Source organism: Varanus komodoensis, unplaced genomic scaffold (assembly GCF_004798865.1).
Source record: "Varanus komodoensis strain SLA01 unplaced genomic scaffold, ASM479886v1 scaffold1, whole genome shotgun sequence".
In the NCBI taxonomy this organism is placed as follows: Eukaryota; Metazoa; Chordata; class Lepidosauria; order Squamata; family Varanidae; genus Varanus; species Varanus komodoensis.
Genome location: NW_025335268.1, coordinates 110185870 through 110208821, shown reverse-complemented (window position 1 = coordinate 110208821; position 22952 = coordinate 110185870). Strand labels below are relative to the sequence as shown.

At 41.6% G+C, this 22952-nt stretch overlaps 1 protein-coding gene across 1 annotated transcript in view; it reads right to left on the bottom strand.

The window, feature by feature from the left end:
• Positions 1-667: 667 nt before the first annotated feature.
• Positions 668-22952, bottom strand: part of HTRA1 (HtrA serine peptidase 1) — a 63704-nt gene continuing 41419 nt past the window's right edge. The window contains exons 5-10 of the mRNA XM_044431563.1: positions 11540-11734; positions 8169-8201; positions 5769-5883; positions 5288-5345; positions 3582-3677; positions 668-1328 (exon numbers count right to left, since the gene is read on the bottom strand). Coding sequence (XP_044287498.1) covers positions 1160-1328; positions 3582-3677; positions 5288-5345; positions 5769-5883; positions 8169-8201; positions 11540-11734 — 666 coding nt within the window. The 3' untranslated portion in view covers positions 668-1159. The remainder of the gene's footprint in view (positions 1329-3581; positions 3678-5287; positions 5346-5768; positions 5884-8168; positions 8202-11539; positions 11735-22952) is intronic.

The following is a 22952-nucleotide window of genomic DNA, read 5'->3' as shown; positions in this document are numbered from 1 at the left end:
TGACTGCAATGCGGTACACTGACTTTAGAAGCTTATGTTAACATGTATTGACTGAATCATCACATGAATTGCATCCCAAGTCTGGAATGAGCCACCAGCTGAATGCTCATTTAGCCACTAAGGTCAGACTTTGCACATGCAGCGAATAATTCCATGGTCTTGTGATGATATGTAAAAATCACGATCAATGATCAGCCTAATTTTTAAAGTTCAGACTGATAAAGACCAAAGCAAAACCTATTAATGCCAGAGAAAATTCTAGTTTAGTGTGAGGAGTTAGGATATTGCACATAAATTGAATCAATAAAAACGGGCCAGTTCACATGATCAAGCAGCCCATGTGTAGGCAACCATTTTGAATATTCAAACCACAATCACTGCTTGTCATGTTGACTGAACTCAGAAAGCATGATTTGTTGGGATGGTTAACTAGCCACCCAAAACCTGTGTGTGCGTGTGTGTGTGGTGGTGGGGTGTTAACTATGCCGATAAATCATCCTTATTGGATTCAGATGATACAAGCCACAGTTGTGCCTTGAATATTCCATGCTGCCTGGCATGGAAAGTGTTTTGGCTTTGGGGCAATGAATATATGAAAAATGACAGTTCTTCGAGAAATGAATTTTAATCAATAAAACACAAACAGATTCTGTTGGAATTATTTTAATTAAACTAGGAAAATACAGTATTAAAAAATCAACATGGATTCCGTAAGGAAGGTGTTTTTGGTTGTGTGTGTACAAGTCAATATTTCCAAACATGTTAGCTATCTAACTTACTAACAACTGCATTTCTAGATAGAAGTTAGCTAAAAAAAGAAACCCAAATGCTGAAATATATGATTGAATGGTGGTTTTACTTTCAAGAAGTCTTGGTTCAAAGTCATAATAAGTTTGCAGCACAGAAGGGAGCAGATGTTGACCACTGAATAATAGTAACAGATGGAGCAGCTGATAGATAATACATAGCATATATTAAGAACAGCAGAAAGTTCATCTTGAACATTGCATAGGTTTTGTGTCTCAAACCTTTATGAATTCCACTGATTATCTGGATTATTGATCCAAAGTCTAATGTTTCCTGTACCAGCACAGAGATAATATAGACAGTCCACTGCTTGCTCTTAACAGAAAACATGAAGTCCAGCTCATGTTTCTAATTAAGGGTCAATTTCTTCAGGAATCACTGTTAGGATAATGTCTTCATTACCCCTACGTACTACCATGCTGAGTGAGTTGTCCTTTTTGATAATGTCACTGACATCATTGGCTGAGACTATTGGCTGTCCATTGATGCTTATAATCACATCATTTTCTTTCAGCCCTCCACTGAAATGCAAGAAAAGACATTTTATGTATCAAAAACAATCACATCTGCCTTCTATAACAACCTTCAAGAAGCGAGATCCATAACCTTGATCAAGAGTACAGCAGCGATGGGCACAGCACATGACATTGTGCTGGGTGTGTTCAGATAGGAAAAAAGAAGATCTGAGGCTGGCTAAACTAGAACAGGAGAGAGGTGTTGCTTGATTTAAAAAAAGACCAGTGACAAGCTAGCTATGCAAATTGCATGGCAGGCCCCCCAACAGAAGGGGCAGGTGATTGGCACAGTGTGCGCTTCCAAATGCCTGTATGGCAGCGGAGTTCATTGAAAGTACATCATCCTCTTTTCCCTCTTTCCAATGCACACCTCAAGATGTTCTACATAGTTCTTAGAACTTAGTTCAATTATTTCATCTCCATGTATGCACCCATTTTTTCCATAAATGATTTTTTTACAAAATGCTCTTCCTCCAGAACATGCAGACTATTCTCAGAACTCCAACCTGGTGCCTTTCACCTGTGCTGGATTACAGTTCCATCATGTACATCCAGTATGGCCTTTAGGCAGTGACAGTTCTAGTCCAACACGACTGGAGCTATTGAGCCTGGGAAGATTGGTTTAAATTTTCATGAGCTTCAAGTGATGAAAACAGGCTCAGAGAGCTGTTCAAATGAGAAATCAAAGAGGTACCTTCTGAAAGGCTTGTGGTGGGGTGGAGAAATCAGATGGAGTTCTACCTTTCCAGAGACTTTGGAGCCCTACCCTTAAATAAATCTCACAAGCTCTCTAGAGGGTGCAGGCTTCTCTCCCCATCTCTGTCCCATGGCCATTAATTTCTGACCAAGAAGTCAAATCTAGGCTTCTTTTGCAAGAGCAAATCCATACAACAAGCGAGAAGGTGAACTTTCAGCAGAACTAACAGAGGTTTCTGTGGGAAATATGGCATCCTTCCCTTATATTATCTTGCCCCATCACATGTAGACAAAGTTTGGCTCAGAGTTATGGAAACCATAACTCAGCTAACAGGATGAGACATGCTTCAGCCCCTAAACATAATCAGTTTATATAGCCACAAAGCAGTCGCAAGCCTCTCTCATGCATGGAGAAATGCCTCACACAAGCACTTCTTTCAGAAGAATTTTTTCCCCCCACAAGGTGATTAATTTCTTGGAGAGTTTGCCATTTATGATGCTTGAGATGAATACTGATGTGCAAGAGAGTCAGATTTTTCTTATACTGTATTCCAGAAAAAATAAATACCATAAGCTGCACAAATTCACTTTTTAAAAATGTATCAAATTGCTGGTGCTAGCAACCTGTACTTCCAACTATAGCTGCAAAAATGAGAGCTAGAAACTTGCCTTTACTAAATGGGCATAGGAATCACAAGGATTGTAACATACACTTACGGGTCAATAGAAAGGTGTCAAGAATATTACATTATTGCCACATACCACGTACTCTATCTACCACTTTTCATATTGGATAGTACAGTATATGGCATATTACAGTAATAAAGCAATACCTTCTGATGTCAGAGGTCCTTTGAACCACTGCAGGCTGGCCAAAAGCTCCCAGGTCTTTCCTTTTTGCCCTAGAGAAGCCTTCACACCTTGTTCTTTGCGGTAAGTGGAGTGGTGGTACTCCATTCATGCAAGCATGTTTTGAGAGCTTCGGGATGTTATATAAGAGCTTGTGTAGATGGGCAAGGACTGGCTGGGAGCTGCAGGCATCTTTCTGTCTAAGCCTGCATAGGATTGTACACTGAATAGCTGAGCTATGAACTGGGCCAGAGCCTGCCCTTTCCTGACAGAGCAGTGAGTCAATAGGCCCCTGGGCATGTGGCATAATCACATGACATGGTGCCAATGCAGAAGTTCAGAAAGCAGCAATGTCAAAGGCTATTGCTGTGCCAGCATAAGCCCAGGTCATCAGATCTGGCACAAGTGCAGGCTTCAGCTGCTGCTGGGATCCCACGATCTGATCTTTTTGCAACTATATCAGCAGTGCAGCTGGCTGGATCAGTTTACTAACCTCACAACGCTCTCTTCCATATTGCTCATCACTCTATTAAGAAGGGTTAAGCAGCAAAGCTCCTCTTTTAGGCCCTGCTACTGCAAAAATATCAGATTTCCTGAAATAGCACACAAAAGCCATCTGAGGGTAACAGTTTAGTTAACTTTCCTATCATTAGACAGTGTTTATCCTTCCAGCTAATAGTTGCAAAGTTTGGATAAAAGAGTTCTTCAACTTACGCCTCAGCTGGTGTATCTGGAATTACTTCAATAATATAGGCTCCAGAAATAACGTCAGGGAAGTCTTCATGGCGTTCTTTCAGTTCTCTAGCTTTACTAGGAAAAACAAACCAAATCAAATCAAATATGAGCTGCCCCTTCTGTTAGAACACTTAACGATAAAACAGAAAGAGTTTCCAGAAAAGGGGAAGAAAGCACAAAGTCCTTTCTTTTACTTACGAGGGCAAACACTGCATCCAGACCTCCTGAGTCTCAGTCCAGCACTTTTAACCACTACACCACCCTACTGGATGGATAAACAATCCTCATATAACCTTAGAACAAACCATGAATTATGCAATGGTCATTTAACCCTCAAATAACACCTGCCAGGTTTACACAACGCATTGCTGCAATTCACAGAGTTGCATATTCAAAGTAGCAGCAGGTGGCCACTGCAGCTTCCTGAGGGTACATGTCACCTTGTACAAGCCAAGTCATGGTTCAAATAAGCCAAAGTTCATAAGCCAATAGCAAACTATAACTTCTATTTGTGCTATGCAGAGAATTAAGAAACTGGTTTGTTTGTAGGGATGGGCTTCAACAAACCAAATCATGACTTATGACTCCCATACTGCACCAGAAACTCGCTGATTAAAAGCAAGTGCCTGGTGCTCACTTTGTGTTTGCGCATGTATGTGTGTGTACCTACATGCATATGTTTGTGCGTGAGATTATGTCTAAGTAATAAATTAACAATAAGTAATATCTAAGTAAATAAAATACTTAGTTTATTCCTTGTTTTCCAATTCAGAATGTTCCCTAAAGTGGCTTATATCAAATTTTAAAGTATAATCAATCACATTAGGACCGCTTCTCTTCCCTCTGACCTGTGTGCCATTAACCCAGCGCCAGTACCTATCCCTCCATTTGGGGTTGGAACAGAGCAATCCACCGTGACCAGGTTAAGTGGCCCGAGTTGCCGGGCAGCGTGTACTGTAACTCCTCCTTTAGTATAAGCACTGCAATATTATGCCCTGGGTGCCATTTCTTAGCTAGATGCGATCACTGCAGTCATGTGGCACTCCATGTAAGGACTGCTTTTCAAGCAGCTATCCAGAAAATGCCATTTGGTCAGTGCAGACAGGAGGGTAGCTTTGAGATTAACCAGGATTAAAAGGGACAGAAATAGATAACGGGGCTTGCTCTCTCTTTTCCAGACAGCCCTGCCTTTGCACAAATTCCAACTTTCACTGTGTGCTTGGAATGACAGGACTAGAGAGCCCACATGCTTGTTTTACCCAGAATAAATACTTGTCAGATAATACCAAGTAGGATAGATGGTGGGGCTAAAGATAGCGCGCATAAGAAATCGCAGCTGAAGAATGAGGCCAGTGAGCAAGCAATTGCCCGGTCTTCTCCTTACATATAAATACTCGTGGGATCTGCCCCTTTAGGTTACAAGGCCCAAGCAACTGCTTTGAAAATTCAGGATATACTGTTGACCCCCACAGGCCTACAAACAAATTCAGGAAAAGCAGTTTAGATCAAGGAAATGGTGTGGGATGACTGGGTTACAATAATCCTCTCCTACTGCTACTTCCCCAAAACAGCATACTAAGCCCTTTTCCTTGATTAAAAAAACAAAAAACAGCAGGTGATATATAGCTAGTCTGGGAGGAGAGAACTCTGAGTATTAGGAAATGGTATTGGTAGAGGAAATTTACCTAGGAGTGAGAGACATCATTCGTATGCCAATGTATTTCTTCTTAGTTACAGCTTTTCCTGTTTGGGGAGAGGAAAAAGGCAATTATTTATTCTGACAAAACCATCTTGCCTACTGAGATATTGTACTGTACCTATTATGCAGAATGAGTGGGTGGACCTCCAAACTATAATTCTTCAGAATACAGGTAGAAGCCACAATTCTCATCACTACCTATCTCAATAAACTTGCACACAAGGGGAAAGGTTTTGTGGGTGCATTATGTCAGGGAGAACTGTATGTATACACCCCCCCCCCTTGCTATAATCCAAAATGCTATAATTCAGAATGCTGTTTCCTTTTCATTATACCGTATAGATATAGAGATAGATTCTGTATAACCTTTTGAAACACAATCCTGTGATTATACCAATTCAGAAGTATGCCTTACTGTGTATAGGACTGCAACCTCTATTTCCTATTGTGTGATAAAGGTACTGTACCTTTAGATTGGCGATCGTGTGACTCAGTGAGGAATTTCTTAATTTTGTCCGATGGTATTGCAAAGGAAATCCCAGCAGTGACTTTCAAAGTATTAATACCAATCACTTCACCATCCTGTAGCAATGTGAATTTAATGGAAATAAGCCTGAGCCACCCAAATATCAAGCACAGTAGTCTTATCATACATTAATCTGAACTCCCATCTGTGGGCAGTACCCAGCAGGGTCATTCCTCACATTGACACTTGGTTAGAGGAGCTCCTCCAAATCTTTCCAATGCACAAGCACCTGATCATTATGCTCACACAACCAGTCACACACTGGTACTTGCGAAAACAGAATTTCAGTTGGATTCTCCTGGTGTAGAGTTAGGAACCTGCATAGATTCTGCAACATCATTTGCACTAGTGGATAGAGTTGAATATTGCTCCTTATGTTCATATTGCTTGCATATCGCTAAACGTATCACCAACTCAACACTGAATGTATTTTAGGAAATAAAATCTGGCCTTATTTCCACATTCTGGGTGCCTTAAAGTGACATCAGATTTAACTCTTTCCCTTCCCCTGGCTCAAGACTTCCCAGCAGCCACTTCAGGAACCCAGCTGGGTTGACTACGCCATCCATGACAATCTCTGTTAATCACCTGGACCAGTCAGAGCCATCATGGACTGAAGCAACTTGCATATCTGGCATTCAGGAACAAAAAAGGCCAATGCAGTATTTTTAACCCAGAAATTAATACCACTGGGCAGTGCCTTCAGTTCTGAGTTAGAAAAGCTAAACTGAGAATAACTGGCAGTGCTGGCTACAATCTGGATGACCACAAGTTGCTCACTCCTTGTCTAGGGATAAGAATTTTTCACTTATGGAGTGAACTAAGTTTAACTTTAAGACAAATTGGCCAAACGAAGGATAGTTCAGTGCCATAAGACGTGTCTTACATGTATAAAGTTTCAGGTTCAATTCCTGGCACCTCCAATTTTAGGTAGCAGAGTTGCCTTACTACTTAAACATCCCCCACAAAGCTGGTGCCCTCCAGATATGTTGGTCTACAGATCCCATTTGTAGGATGATGGGAGTTGTATTCTAACACACCTGGAGGACACCAGGTTGAAGAAGGCTGTCCTAAGACTTCACAGGCCTGTTGCCAGCTAAAGCAGAGAGTAATGGTTTCACTCATTAGTCTTTCCTAGTTACAAAAATATGCTTTGTACAGCATTGTGGTGCTTTCACTTATAACAACCCAAAACTTTTCTTTAATTGATTTGTATATATTTTCTGAGCAGATTCGCTACTGTGTTTTTAGAAAGCCCTACAGATTAGTTTGAGTTTTGTTGCAAAATAATCAAAACAGGGATTTTCAGGTGATTGGGGCAGTTCCTGCAAAAGCAGCAACTTTTACAAAAGAAAACTAGACAGAGCACTTCAAGAACAAAATGAGGATGAATGTTTTCCTGTTCCATGTTTTAGAAACACAAATCACCATAACATGATATGCAATCAATTGTTATTTTCTCATGTTCCCCTCCTTCTGCATACCAGAACCATAATTTTTGAAAATGATATTATTTTACAGAAGCTGCCAAATATGCTACAAGACTTCAAGGGAAGAAATATGAAGTCACAGAAAAAAGCATAAGCCTTCAATGCAAGTACAGCAGGCTAGCCCAAGAGATTTCTAAACCATTCATCTATTAAAATAGCGTATTTATAAAAAAAATGTGGCACCTTTGCATATGTAATGGTTTTTGAGTTTCAAACTTGAAATAATAATGTGAGCAATTTTGGAAAAATATTCATTATTAATTCCATTTTACGGCAATAAACCAAAATAATAACACAGTAAACCAAAAGTGATAAACTGAGGATTATTCAAGGCAGCAGAATTCATGTGATGCAAGAACCTGTTCTGAGTTTTTTACTCACAAATGTTCTGGCTCTGACAGGTAGAGGTACAGAAATACCAGTAAAAAATCCAGAAAGTGTCAACATCCCATCGACAATCTTTCGCTGCTTAATTCTGTCTTAGACAACTGATGTTGGTTGACAGTGGACTGGTAGAAAATCATGGGGCAAACATTAGAAATGATGCTGTCAGAGCTTCAATATTTTCTATACCTGGTAACTAGCATATTGAAAATACAAGAGCCTGCAAAATACTCCTATTTGCAGAGAACCTTAATGCATTGTCCATCTGGACTACAACCAGTAACGATTTGGGATACCAAACCACAAGGCATCACAGGAGTTACCAAAGAAGTGATAGATACAAGGGGATGATTTTACAGGCAATTGTTAGCTGTTCTCTGTAAATTCTACCAGTCTGGGGAGAGGGAAAGGATAACCAATTGTTAAATTCAGGTCACTGCCTAGATTTATTAAAAGGGAACACTTACCAGGTTTACTAAAGGTCCTCCAGAGTTTCCATACTGTAAATATAGAAAAAACATTGCTTTTTAGTATTTTACTTTCATTTATTTACATAGCTTCTTTACATGTTTAAATATATAGTGTTGCCGAGTACATTCTGGAAAATGAATTTAAACTCACTCATCCCTTTACACTCACTCATTTCTTTATGGAGAGTGCCTACTTTAACTTGAATAGAATAAACCTAAGATTGGGTGCATCCAGACAGAGAGCTCTTAGTGCTACCAAAAGATGTTGTAATGCTATTTTATGTTTTCCTTCATATATGAATTTTCTGTAGTTAAAAAGATAAAAGACAAAAGAAGCAGTAGAACACATAGGAAGACTGCAAAATGAAGATGCTGTCATCTGGACCCTCCCATAAAATTCTACTAACAAGGCAGTGTGATTAAAAACATAAAAACGGAGACCAAACCAGTAATCCTTGCAAATTAAGTCAATAAGACAGTGTAGCTGCACCACAAAAGTCTCTTTTGGAAGCACCCATAATCTCTAAGGTCAATGTATGGACTACATGTAGTTAAGCCTTATCCTTTTCTTTAGAGTAACTGCACATGTTAAATACTTTCTAATATCTTTTCATTTCCTGAAATCATGTGCCCTCAAAATATGGAGATTTTAAAAGAGGAAAACACGCCATCAAAGTCAACATCAGAATCAGAGGGATTTTCTTTTCCTTCCTTCCTCCCTCCCTTCCCTTTCTCTCATTTTATTTCCTTTTAAGCCTTGCACAGCAGAGGAGGAATAAGAATTTCCAGTCAGGAATCGAATAGATCAGACAGAGAGTTTTGTCTGGCTGCTCTCAAGTTCAGATACTCTAAATTAAAGGAAAAATAGGCTCAGCTACGATATGCAATTTAACATAACAAGTACTTTAACAGCTAAGGTGCTTCCAGATGAAAGAGGGCTCTAAGTACTACCAATCAAGACATGGTAGAGCCATTTTGTCTTGGTTTCTTTAATGGGTTTTTCTCCTGGATCGCCTCCTTACATGAAGCCACGGCCATGAATTTGCAAGAACTGAGCAGGGCTGTCATGGATAGGACACTTAGGACAGCTTTCATACATAGAGTTGCCATAAGTCAGAGATGACTTAATGGCACATTACAACAACAGTTGCAGCAGTGACAGAAGAAGCCACTGTAACATGGGAAGGTTGCAATTAAAGATGCTGGTATCTGGATCTCCTGTAAAGTGCCATGAACTGCACAATAAAAAGATTTCCTGAAGGTGTCACTCAAACACTTTTACAGACCACCTTGTGGTGACTAAGACTTAGGCGGTGCTTCTAGAGAGACAGTTTCTAGTGTTAGCCAAAAGGTATTGTGCAACTATTCCATCATTCCCTCCTTAATGGATCTTTTTCTGGTATGAGAAAAAGATGGAAGTGTTGAGAAGATGTAGAAGAGTTACAAAATGGTATTGTGTTTGCACAACAGAACAACCTACCCCACGACTAAGCCACACAGTGCAGCTTGGTCATGGAACAGCCTGCAGTGCACCTGATGAAGAATTGGGCTCATTGTGGCCCCCTTTCCCCTTCACCATTCACAGCTAGACCCATCTTGTCTTCTCTCCCCCTGGGACCAGGACTCCTGTGGCAGTCACTATGGCTTTTCCCTGTTTCTCTGCAATCACTTTTCACTACCTCGAAAGTAACAGCTACTGGCAGTTCCTTCAAAATGTCCAAGTAGCATACTGGAACTGCTGTCATTAATTCACGCCCATCCCTTTTTTATGAATCCAAGTTCTGTGTAAATATTTTCATTATTATTATTTTAAAATTTTGTCAGAGCTTGGAGTTGCACAAGTGTACAACACCAGCTATCCCAAATGCATGGACCTGTCTCCTCAATGTCCCAGATGATGTCTCCTGCCAAAGCTCAGGAGTCACCTTCCATGCCCATTGAGAAAGCAAGTCTACAAGCAGGATAATTTGTTGCTTCAGTCCTCATTTGACAGTTGTCAAATGGTGAGCTGTCAACTGACAAACAACGTTGCGAGGGGGTATTTGCTACTGAATAGGAATGATTAGATCATCCCTTCATGGATGATCCTGTAGCATTTTTGTTTGGACCTTTTTGCTCCAACTTTTCTACCCTTTTGACACCTGGGAAACTGGAAAAGAGCAAACCATCCTATCTGTAGCTCAGGCAAGCTAACCAAGAGATTTTTATGCTCTCGCTAAGCAATTTGCTCACTGTTTCCCTGTACGCACAATATGGTCGGTCCCCAGGTTCCAATGACAGTGGATACAGCAAAAAGAAGTCATGGGTTGGCAGAGTGGTTTGTTGCTGACACACAGGCTGTCCTGTAAGTCAGGGCTCACTGGTTAGTTACCCATGGATTACTGGGTCTTATGAACCCAGTCAATTTGTAGGAACACCCTATAAAATGCTATGACAAATGTTGGCATAATGAAAGCATTATCTGGAGTCACTCTTAAGGAGTCATGTCAGCATTGTTAGGTTAACACAACAAATTCTTTTCCAATCAATGCACCATATTATGACTATACTATGCAGACATCCCTGAACTGTAATTCATGAGATGACAAGCACAAAAATGCAGACAAAACCTTTAAGAACCAGAAAAGAGTTCATTGGGGACTGATTTGGAAGATCTGCCAGACAACCCCAAAGAGCAAACAAAATACCATCACGACCAAAATAAAGCTCTCCTATTTGGAAGTATTTAAATCAGGGTATTTTGTTTTGCTATTGATATGTTCCGCGAAGTAATGTTTTTTCATATAACCACCACTGTACTTCCACTACAACTTAGATGCCTTTCTTTGTCTTCCAAACAGGAACTTCTGCTTCTAACTTCTGTTTTTCAGTAGTTTTTTGACATTACCTCTCTTTTTCTCTAAGCCTGCCAAAAACTGATTCTTTTGTTTGCTGCCCTTGCTACTGAAGCTTTAAAGACATGTTTTCTTAATGCAGTAGATTCCTAAATTAAAGGAAGTTAGCACAAGTCTCTGAGATGTAATCTTGGCAAAATACACATTCCATAATGCTAAAAGAAGCAGCATTACAACTTGAAATTTTCTATTTTTAGTATTCTGACAATTCTGTGATGGATCTTAAAGACAAGAAAATAGAAGTCAGCTGTTTACAATTAAATTTTCATAGTGTCTCTTTATGGAAGAAACCTAAAAATTACAGCAGATCAGCTGTTGTTCATGTTCCAAGAGATAAGAATTTTTTTAAAAATGTTAATACTCTAATTTTAGTGGCTTGTGGGTGGATGAGAGGACAAGGGACTCTACTGCTGTAATGTCTTTTAAGATCAGAAGGAGGCATTCCACAAACGAGTGCTGTGAAAAGTGACTTACGTTGATTATTGCATCTGTTTGGATGTAGTCCATATCGGAGTTCCTAAGCCCTAGTTCTTTGCCTCCTCGTTGTGTAGTGCTAACAATGCCAGTAGTCACTGTGTTTTGGAGAGAAAATGGACTTCCAATTGCAACCACAAATTCACCAGGCCGTAACTCTGCTGAACGTCCAAGCAGAAGAACTGGCAGCTTTCCCTAAAAATGGAGAAGATAAAAATAGACATAAATGAATAAAATGTCAAGTACAAGAAAAAAAACCAACCACCTTTGGTTATTCACATGATATGCAAATTCAACCCAATTATGTACTTAATAGGAGCTCTGTGTACAACACTTTAAGCTTTGTTCAGGAAAGTAAGAATGTATATATAAAAATTTTCAAATATCTTCATCTCAAACCCTGTTTTTAGGTAGAATTCAATCAAACATCTAGCTACAAGGAAACAAGTGATGTAAACGTCATGTGTGAACTTGTCCTATGACCTATGCAGTTCAACTGTTAATCCCAAACAAATATAAATAGCTTAAAACATTTGAGTTTTGCAGCAACTACAGCTCCCATTAAACAGAAAATTTCATAAAATGGAAGAAAATTGAAAAATGGAAAGGGGCTGTAGCAACATCCGACCTGTATATTTTCTATCCATATAATTTTATTAAAGAGAATGTATTCAGGAAAATGCAGAGCTAAATATTGTGCTATTATGGCACAAAACTAAAAATACAGGATTGCAAGATCTTAGTGAATAGCTTGAGTCAAAGTCCATTCATCCAGCTGTGCTTTATTTTTCTGGAGATGAGAGTAATGTTTTAACCAGCCTGCTAATCTTGTAAGGTAAAGAATACTCAGTGGAAAGTCCTGCATTCTGCAGTCAGTTCAGACTGCAAGAAAACACATTGTTTTCTGAAGGACAAATGGAATCAGCTGGCTTAGGTGACAAAGTAGAAATAGACATATTTACTACTATGTATAAGGACTAGCAAAAATGTTTTGAGGGAAGGAGCACAGAAAAGGCAAAGTAGATTCTGGGAGGGAAGTGGAATGTCAGGTTCATGAACCAGGAAGACGGCCAAAAATGCAAAAAAGGCTTATATCCTGGTTTCACAGTAGCCAAGTCCAGCCACTAGTGCCACAAAAGAACCCCAGTGAAGATGCTGAACGGAGCCAGGTCCTATTACCTGTCAGCCATGAAGCCCACTGGGTAACTTTGAGCCAGTTACTCTCAGCCTAACCTATCTCATAAGATTGTTATTGTGAGTTTAAACTGAAGACGTTAAGGTTGGAAGCCACCCTAGATCCCCTGCAAGAAGAAAGAACCCCCTTTTCCATTCTGGGTCTAAATGTAATGCTATGGTGAGGATAAGGATGGTAATGGACCTGGGTATGTCTTGTGCACTGCTAAAGTCCCTAGTCCTTATGACCTTCTTTGTATTGCCATGTTAATTGATAATGGGGACAAAAGCAAGCTAAATATATGAGGACACAGAACAGTAACATAATCCTTGTACAGTTGCAGACAGATGCCTTTCCTTTTCCCTTCAAGTACAGATGTGTGTGAGAAGGCCTGAGGACCTCGCACAGTTTGTTAGGCAGCCCAAATGGACAAGCAAGGCAGAAGTGCACATGGCAGGGTGGTGTGTGCAAGAAGTCTCTCTGTGTGTAGAAAAGAGGCAGGAAGCATGTTTATATTATACACGTATGTGACCACATGTGCAGCCCATGTCCATGGTGCCGGGGGGGATGGTGAGGGCAAACAGGTTGTACACTCCTGACCTGCAGGAGTTGTTTTTCCATTCAGAGACATATATTAGTTTTATTTATATGACAATTAATTGAAATATTCCTGAACATACTAGTTATTCTAACTCTGTGAAACTTCTGGACTGAGAGAGAATTGTGCATGAGAGAAGAGAAAAGCAAAATATTTTCTACCTAGTGTAATTCAGGTCAAACCTTGATAAGATGAATAGGAGTGATAGATCTCCTGAGACAGACACACATTTTCATAGCCTCAAGTTATTTCTGGCAAGAGAAAGGAACTATATAATAAACAGTGAGTAATGCAATCATTTGCAGTTGTGTTGAGTCTTCAAGCCTGGGCCAATATTGGTGACATGTTAGTTCAAAGTCAAGAACTGTGTGAGTTGGCTCAGGATCATCTGAGTGATTCAACAAGCCTTCTGGAAAGAATTAGCCTTCCCTTTGTGGGGTTAAAACAAAATCAGCTGCAAAAAAAATCTCTTCTTCAGTATTTGTCCTAAAACATTAGTTTGCCAGAGTACAGAAATACGGAAAGTTTCTAGAAGAAACCAAATTCTTCTTCTGCTTCACCTTCCTCCTCGTTTTTTAAAATGTAAGCTATTTGTAAGCAGCAATCTTCAAAATGAATGTGTGAGCAGTACTCATTTACCAGCTTTATCCCTCGATCAAAATGGCAATTCTTATCCATTTAAGCAAGCTACGGAATTCTTCCACTTCCTTTGGTTGAGCTCAAAAGTTTAGCCAAATCACACAAACATTGTGAAATCAGAAACTTAAAACACATTCATATATGAAGTTTAAAGGAAACTGGTCCGTTTGTAGTATCAACATAAAACCTAGGTTAACCAAATTGCCTATTTGCACTACAAATGACTGTCTTCCACATGAACAATGATCACAAATTCAACCTCAAGAGCAATACAGTTTAAGTCTTACATGTGTATGGAAATTCTCTTAAGAGTGGGAAAGACTAAACTTCAAGGAATGACCAAATGTATCCATAAAAACTAACTTGGTATTGAAGAAAATAATTCAATTGATTGTGTTAGTAAATTACAGTGCCACTGATGCTATTCAGAAATACACACACACCAGAGTAAGGTGTTTGCACATGCTTCTTGGGTATCAACTGTTTGGGAATGGTGGGGAAAGGGAATCACGACTGCCAGTGCAGGCAGGTAAGGTCAATCTATCTGGAATGGTACCAGAAAGCCCCTGCACAGCACAGCTCTGTAATTCCTAACCTGGCCCTGGATGCAGTGCAAAAGCCAACCACATGTGTCAATCTAGACAAAAAAGTGGTTATTGCAGGTAACTTTTCCAGAAAACAAGCTGGAAAACTTGTTGGAAAATAAAGCTGGAAAATAAAACACTCTTTCCTCCTGTATAATTAAGAGCATCTACATATTCTGAATTATTAAAAATGTGCTTAAAGTACATTTTTGTGATTTTGAAGCAAAGGCAAAATATCACAGTGTTTTTAGAAGTCTATCTACTAATCCAACAGCAGGTTTTTCGCCATTTACTAGAATAAGGCAAGTTTAAAGAATGAGTTACATCTATTTAACTAATTTATGTATGGGTGGTTATTGCCTAGGAAAAAACAAGGCAGTTATTCAAGGTAGTATCTGGTTCAGCACCGTCCACGCCTGGAGGGGAGGGGAGGGGGGTCGCTTTGGTTTACCGAGCCTCCATCTCCCTCACGGGACTTCCAGTCCCTTCAAGGCCGGGGCTGGAGTGCCTCTACTTGGTGTTGGGCGACCGAGACAGATTGGGGATTCTGTTGGTGTACCGTGCACCCTTCTGCCCAACAGTATCCCTGCCTGAGTTGACGGAGATCGTCTCGGACCTGGTGTTGAGGACCCCCAGGATGTTGGTCCTGGGGGACTTCAATCTCCATGCCGAGACTGGTCTGACTGGGGCAACTCAGGACTTCATGGCCTCCATGATGGCCATGGGGCTGTCTCAACATGTCACAGGCCCGACCCATGAACGTGGACACACTTTGGACCTGGTTTTCTCGACGGGGCAGGAAGAGGGTGGTCTGAGGGTGAGGAATTTATGTCTGACACCCCTGTCGTGGTCAGATCACTTCCTCGTGAGGTTTGTGCTTGAGAGCAGCCTCTCCCTCTGTAAGGGTGCGGACCCGATTGTGTGGGTCCGCCCCCCGGAGCCGGATGGATCCGGATGGATTCCTGAAGACCCTGGGGGGAGTTTCTGGCTGACAAGACTGGTGCTCCTGTCGAGGCTCTGGTCGAACAGACTAGGGCTGTTGAAACGATTGCTCCTAAGCGTCCTCTCCCACCAGGCAGAGCCCACTCTTCCCCTTGGTATTCATCTGCATTGCGGGCAATGAAGCAGGTCGGGAGACGTCTAGAGCGTAGGTGGAGGAGATCACGGGATGAATCTGACCGAACACACTTAAGAGCACGCTATTGGGCCTATGCTGTGGTGGTGAGGGCGGCGAAAAAGAAATTCTTCTCCATTTCCATTGCCTCCTCAAAATGCCATCCAGCGGAGCTTTTTCGGGTGGTACAAGGGCTGGTCCTTCCTGGCCCTAAGAAAGATCTGGTTCCACCCTCGAAGGCCCGCTGTGACGACTTTGCCAGGCATTTCAGGGAGAAAATCGCTCAGATTCATCATGAGCTAGACTCTACTAGTGATTCAGAGGCTTCTCGGGAGATACCAATGTCGCCGTCTGGTGCAAAATTAATGGATGAATTTCAGTTATTGCGGCCTGATGATATGGACAAGGTGCTTGCATGAGTACGTCCCACCACTTGCCTATTGGACCCTTGCCCATCTTGGTTAATTAACAACATCAAGCACGGGATTGGGACCTGGATCTTGGAAGTGGTTAACGCTTCTCTGAGGGAGGGTTGGGTACCTGCCCCTTTAAAGGAAGCGGTAGTCCAACCGGTCCTGAAGAAAGCGTCACTGGATCCAGAGATGGCCACTAATTATAGACCAGTGGCCAACATCCCATTTCTGGGCAAGGTGTTGGAGCAGGTGGTGGCGGGACAACTCCAAGCACTCTTGAATGAAATTGATTATCTGGACCCATTTCAGTCCGGCTTCAGACCCGGGTATGGTACTGAATCTGCCTTGGTTGCCCTGTACGATGACCAGTGCAGGGAGAAGAACAGGGGGAGTGCATCCCTGTTGGTTCTCCTGGACCTCTCAGCAGCTTTCGATACCATCGACCATGGTATCCTTTTGGATAGGCTAGCGGGATTGGGGGTCGGAGGCCCTGCTTTGCAGTGGTTCCGCTCCAATCTCAATGGCCGATTCCAGAAGGTGGTGCTGGGGGACTATGGCTATGCGCCATGGCAGCTATGCCACGGAGTACCGCAGGGGTCCATTTTGTCCCCTTTGCTGTTTAACGTCTACATGAAACTGCTGGGAGAGGTCATCAGGAGGTGTGGGCTGCGGAATCATCAGTACACTGATGATACCCAGCTCTACCTCTTGTTCTCCACCAATCCAGGTGAGGCAGTGGCTGTGCTGAACCAGTGCCTGGCTGAGGTAGTGGGCTGGATGAGGGCCAATAAACTGAAGCTCAATCCAGAAAAGATGGAGCTCCTGTTGGTTGGTGGATCGGGCTTCGGGGAAGATGAATTGAACCTAGTCCTGAATGGGGTTGCACTCCCTCTTAGGGACAAGGTCCGCAGTTTGGGAGTGCTCCTTGACCCAGAGCTTTCACTGGAAGCTCAGGTGACAGCGGTGGCGAGGAACGCTTTCTTTCAGCTTCAGCTGATTCATCAGCTGCGCCCCAACCTGGAGAACAACTGCCTGGCGACAGTGACACACGCATTGGTGACTTCCCAACTTGACTTCTGTAACATGCTCTACCTGGGGCTGCCCTTGAAGACGGTCCGCATACTTCAATTAATTCAAATTAGAGCTGCCAGGTTGCTGACGGGGACTGGCGTTATGTTCACATGACTCCAGTCCTCCATCAGCTTCACTGGCTTCCCATTGAAGTCCAGGCCCAATTCAAGGTGTTGGTGATGACCTATAAAGCCCTTAACAGCTTGGGTCCTGGTTACCTGAAGGAGTGCTTACGTCCATATATGCCCACCCGCCCCTTGAGATCAGCGGGAGAGGCCCTTCTCCGGGAACCCTCCGTGAAGGAAATTAGGAGGGTAAGTACTCGGAGGAGGGCTTTCTCTGCGGTGGCACCCAATCTATGGAATGCGCTCCCCAGAGAGATCTGCCTGGCGCCGTCGTTATTTGTTTTTTGGCACCAGGCGAAGACCTTTTTATTCAAACATTATTTTAATTGTTAATATTAATATTTTATTTTATGCTTTGGCCAGGGCAACTTAATTTTACTGTTATACTGCTAAATTACATTGTTTTATATTATGTTATTTATTTATGATTGTGAGCCGCCCTGAGGCTTCGGCGAATGGGGCAGCATAGAAGTCCAATCAATCAATCAATCAATAAACAAACAAACAAACAAATAAATTCATGGCATAATTTTTGAAAGGACATTTTCCTCTCTTTATATATTACTGCTGGAAGGTAGGAGTTATTTCTGGTGCATTCCCAGTACCTGGGAGCTTCAATTCAGATTTATTGCTAAATCTATCTTTCTATACCATTGAAAGGAGGAGTAGTTAAGTGTCTGCTATTAACTCTGAGTCAATCAAAGCTAATCATTTTTTAATCAAACTGCTGCATCAGACTATATGCCTTCCAGCAGAATAGCATGGATAAAGGAAAGGCGCCTGGGCATGTTGTAGCTTTACCGTGCCCTTGCTCCCCTCCTTCTTCCATCACGCTGAACCACTGAGTCACTGCGCAAGCCCTTTGTTTACTCCCTTCTGGGTCTCTCTCTTGGGGCCCTCTCTCTTCATTCAGATCTTCCATTATCACGTGCCCTTGTGCAACGTTCACAGCACAGGCAGGAATTCCATCAGACTCTAACAGCCGAAGCTGGTTTGAATCTTGAAAGGTCCCAAACACACCAGCACCACATTTGTGGGCTCCCTTCCCATTTTGCTTCCCTCAGCACAAAGGAATCTGGATAAACGGGAGGAACAATTCTCTCTCCTCAGGGCCAAGCAGACATTACTTTAAATGTGTATCTAGCTGCTTTGTCTTCTTTTCATTTTTACAAGCCCTCAACCACCATGCTAGGGGCCCCATCCACACTGGTGGCCTGCTCTGGGCCTGCTCTAGAGAAAAATTGAGAGATGCAATGTGGTGAGAATCTGAGCTCCACAATGCCGCTCTCAAGCCATGAGCATTAATTTATTGCAGAGCTTCATGTGGCAACTTGCTCATTCTACAGCAATGGTGGGATAGAAAGCCAGGAGAGTATGTTGTGGAATTAACTCAGGGAAAACACCTGTTGTTTAACAGCCACTACAGGATTTAAAAAAAAACATATTCTTAATGGGCTCCAGTGCAGATTGGGCCCTGAGCCCTCATGGGCAGTGACAGAACCACCACAAGCCTGGCCCTATGAGCTTGGACCTATGTCTTTGCATTTCCAATCTCATCGAAGTGGAGGGGAAAGGGAAGGAATGCTAGTGTACTCCAGACTCGGCCATATCTACTTAAAGCAGCCTTCAGGGATGCTGGGAATTATAGGTAATGTTGCTCCAACAGCTCAACGCTGAGAGGCTCTGAACTTGGTTCATGTCTGAGGATTGCCCCACTGACTTTAGAAAATGGTTTAATGGGGGTGCAGGGGCTACCTGTAAAAGTGCACCCTGAAAACAGCCTCTGGATGAATCAGAGTGAATCCAATATAGATTCAAGAAGCCTGCAACATTCCTGCCTCACCCCACTTCCAATTTTGGAGAATGACACATCTATAAGGCTTCATATGCATGGAATGAAGGTGACAGAATCAACTGTATCATTTCAGACTGCAAAGCCTGCAGTCCGAACCCTGACAGAGTAGGGCCAGGGCTAGGACAGACTGTTGTTTCCTAAAGCACCAGATGTTGCTTTTATGTAGAGAAAGCTGGTATGTTACAGAGCAATAAAACACGGCTTCACCACCCTAGGATGTGAGCAGCCCAGGCTGAAGTAAGGTTCATTTGGGAATCCGCCGAAGTAATATGTGTAGTTTTAGCTTCAAAGTAGTCAGGCTGCTGGTTACAAGCAGTGAATGTGTACATTTACCACTGGCAGCAATGGAAGCATCCTCTGGGATACAAGAAATTTCCTTTTTTTATTGGGACTGTGACAGCAAAAAAAAAAGAAAAAAAAAGAAAGCCTTTCCCCACAGTGCCGAGGCTGCTCGTGCTTCCTGATGGCTATTTTCACAGGGAAAATGCTAGCTCGCAGCTGCAATATCCATGCAATTAACATTTGTCTAGCCTGGCCCTATGAAATTCCACATCAGATTTCACAATGGACAGTACCTTTCATGTGGTAAATTATAATAAGAATAAAGTCTCTGTCACTGGAAAAGGAAAAGCAGGTGGTTTTGCTATACAACCTGGAAAGTTTTTAGTAGATGTATAATAGTGTTTGTACAAAGTGGATTAATGATTCATAAATAAGGAAAAGATATAAGTAGTCAAATCTCTATTTACGCAGAGCCCTATTTTTTCTTTAAAAGGAATACTGATCCCAACCCCCAATGCGTTTAGACACTCTGCTGTCAGTGAATGAATTGCTAAGCCTAAAGCCTAAAAAGCCAGGAAAAAAAACATGTAGAGCAATTACCCTGGGAAATGCCTTAACTGAATAGCAGCGATCTGTCACAAGAAGCGATGCCAACACTTAGACAAGCCTTTTCTATATTAAGATAGGAATGCTGCTTTATTCGTTAACATAATGCCAAGAATAACAATATATTTCCAAAGTCAATATGTTCACAGACCTAAAATACATTCACACGGTCTTACAGATCAGTCTAGTGAAGAAATCATCTCCTAAAGAGAAAAGTCACTTTCCACTTTGCTGCCAGAGTATGACTCACCCAATGCAATATTGATCGTACCCTCAAACATGCAATAAAAGGATCAATTTTAATAGAAGCAGAAGGGATGAAATGATTTGTGCCAATGTTCACTAAAGGTAACAAAAATGTGGCATCAACAACATCCTAAATCCATTATGTGATAGAGAAAGCAAAGCAAAAACTTAAAAGCAAGTATCAAGGAGATACGATGAAGGCAGGGAAAATGAACAGACAATGTGACAAAACATGTGCAAGATAACAAATGCACAAAACAGAAGTCAAATAGGGACACTGAAATCCAGAGATTTGGATTAAAACTGAATTTCTGCCTCATTGCCTTGCTTATTAAAAATGACTAGGAGAACCATAGAAATTAAAAATTGCTTTGTTGGGATCCCTCTCCTGGCTATACAGGAAGCTATTTAATGCTTAATATGTTCTGTACATTTTCATAAACTCTGTAATTGGAACCAGTGCTGTGCACACAACGTCAAGGATTTCATTATGCTCCTAGACGGAAAAGTAAGACAGAAGCATGCAAGAAACATGCCAGCATATTTCTTCTGAACTATTAAAGAAAAGTTCAACCTCCTCCCTCTGGTCACAGGATATTCGCAGACAAGTGAGGGAAAGTTCTCAGGCAAACCCATGTGGGGGACAAGGGTTATTTCAGGCCAACAGCTAATGGCCTAGGTCCCCTTCTGAGTCCTTGGCTTGCCAACATGCTCATCACTGGGAAGTGGGAGGGGGAACACAGCAAATGGCTACTGCGGGTGGAGGGGGAGAAAAGGAAGGAAGGAGTGCCAAACTATGTCCCTGGTATGGATGTTCCCTGTTCCACAAAGCCTAGAACTGACCCTGGACAATTGGAGAAGTTAAGCCTAAAAGAAGTCAGAGAGGGATAACCTGCCTTCAACCAGATCCTCAGCAGTCAAGTGGAAGATCTATTTTTTTCCATATGACTGCACTGCTTGTATGATTACAAGCAGTGTAATCATACAATGTTACACTTTCTGTAACATCAGGAAGCAAATGCGAACTTTTGCACTTATTTCTCTGTTATCCACTATCTTTCCCTCTGTTCTGAAATCAGTTCATGTGGTTTTGCTTTCCCTCTGCAGCACTATGGTTACTGTATTTGTGTGGCCAGTGGGCACTCCGTCTTTTTTTCCTTGTGTAAAGTCTGTAAAAAGCAGCAAAGCAAACTTGGTGTGTTTATGTGTAAGTATGTTAATGGCCAACATTTTTGAAAACAAACTGGTTACATTTCAGAGGTTTCTCTTAAAAACATGTGGAAGTAATTTTGACCTAAAAGATATGTTTAAACGTTCCTTCTCATATGTTTATCTCATAGAGGTTTTAAGAAACCTAATGAGGGCAGACTAACAGTTATATACATGAGTATAAATGCTTATTTTATTCCTCAAGTTTTCATCACTAACTACTGCAGTGATAGGTACTAGTAATTTTCTAAACACATCAGTCCGCACTCAAAGTACATAAAAGAAACCTGAGCAGTAAGTGGGGAAAGGAGAGGGATTGCCAGGTAGGGCTGCCAGAAGCTGCTAGACCATCTCACACCATACACTAGATCACACTGTCAACAGACACACATTTGTGTTCATTCCATTCAGCTCCTCCAACAAAAGAAAACTTTTTCCTTTCAGCAACCAGGCCTTCCATATGGTTTGGTATGAGTAAACAGATTGCAAGGTTAACTGCAACTTGTCCGATTTTGGACATAATGCAAGGCTGCAGTTAGTTAAAAAAAAAAAAAAAAAGAGGAGGCAAGCTTCCAATCTTTTATCACAGCTGTGTCAGAGGAGGTCAGGATCACCTAGTTTCATTCCTTTAACACAATAAATTTTTTTAATTGTTACATTCAAATTCTGACATTATCTAGGTATAAATTTGGCTGGCTGTAAACATCTCCAAGTTCAATATAATTCATTATCTTACTTATACGGAAATTCCAAAGTTATAAAACCCCATTTCTTCTCTCCTTTGCTATGAATAGACCTGCCTTACCCAGGTAACCAACTAGAGTCTGGGAGATAGCTGTGCTGAAGTACCCAGTTTGCAGCTGAAAGACAAAGACCCTTCATCCAAATAGTTGTGTCTTCCACAGTCAAGCCCATGTTACAAACAGCCTGAAGGTCTATGAGTGGTAATCTACTAAGATATCTCTAGGGCGGAACACCCTGACTGGTCTTCTGTAGCAGCCTGCATGTGGGAGGTCCATTCAGTTCCATTTGTTTTGGCCTTCAACCAGCCCGAGTGTAATCACAGGATGTGACCAGCATTCACGAAGGCTTTCTGTCCAGTTTACTTTTGCTGAAGGAACAGAAAAGCTTAATTAACCCACTGGTGGTTAGAAATAGTTTATGTTCCATTAAGTCAGCTTAGTCACTGCATGTTGGACCTTGCTGATGACTAAGCTCCCCACACATTGTTTCCAATTTGCAAGTCCTGGAAGGAAGTCCTAACCAAATGGGTTATTCAAGTGGGTGAAAGTATCTCTTAACATTTAGGAAACAACAACAACTCTGAAGTGTTATCAAACTGTTCTTACTGTACCTGAAGTACACTCCAAACAATTGCTTATTGTGTCTATCTTCTGAAAGCAATCTGTTCCCCCTCCAGCAACAATTTATCATTTTCTGTACCTTTTGCTCCTATCTTACCACTGCTACACAATCAGGGATGTAAATACTGCACAC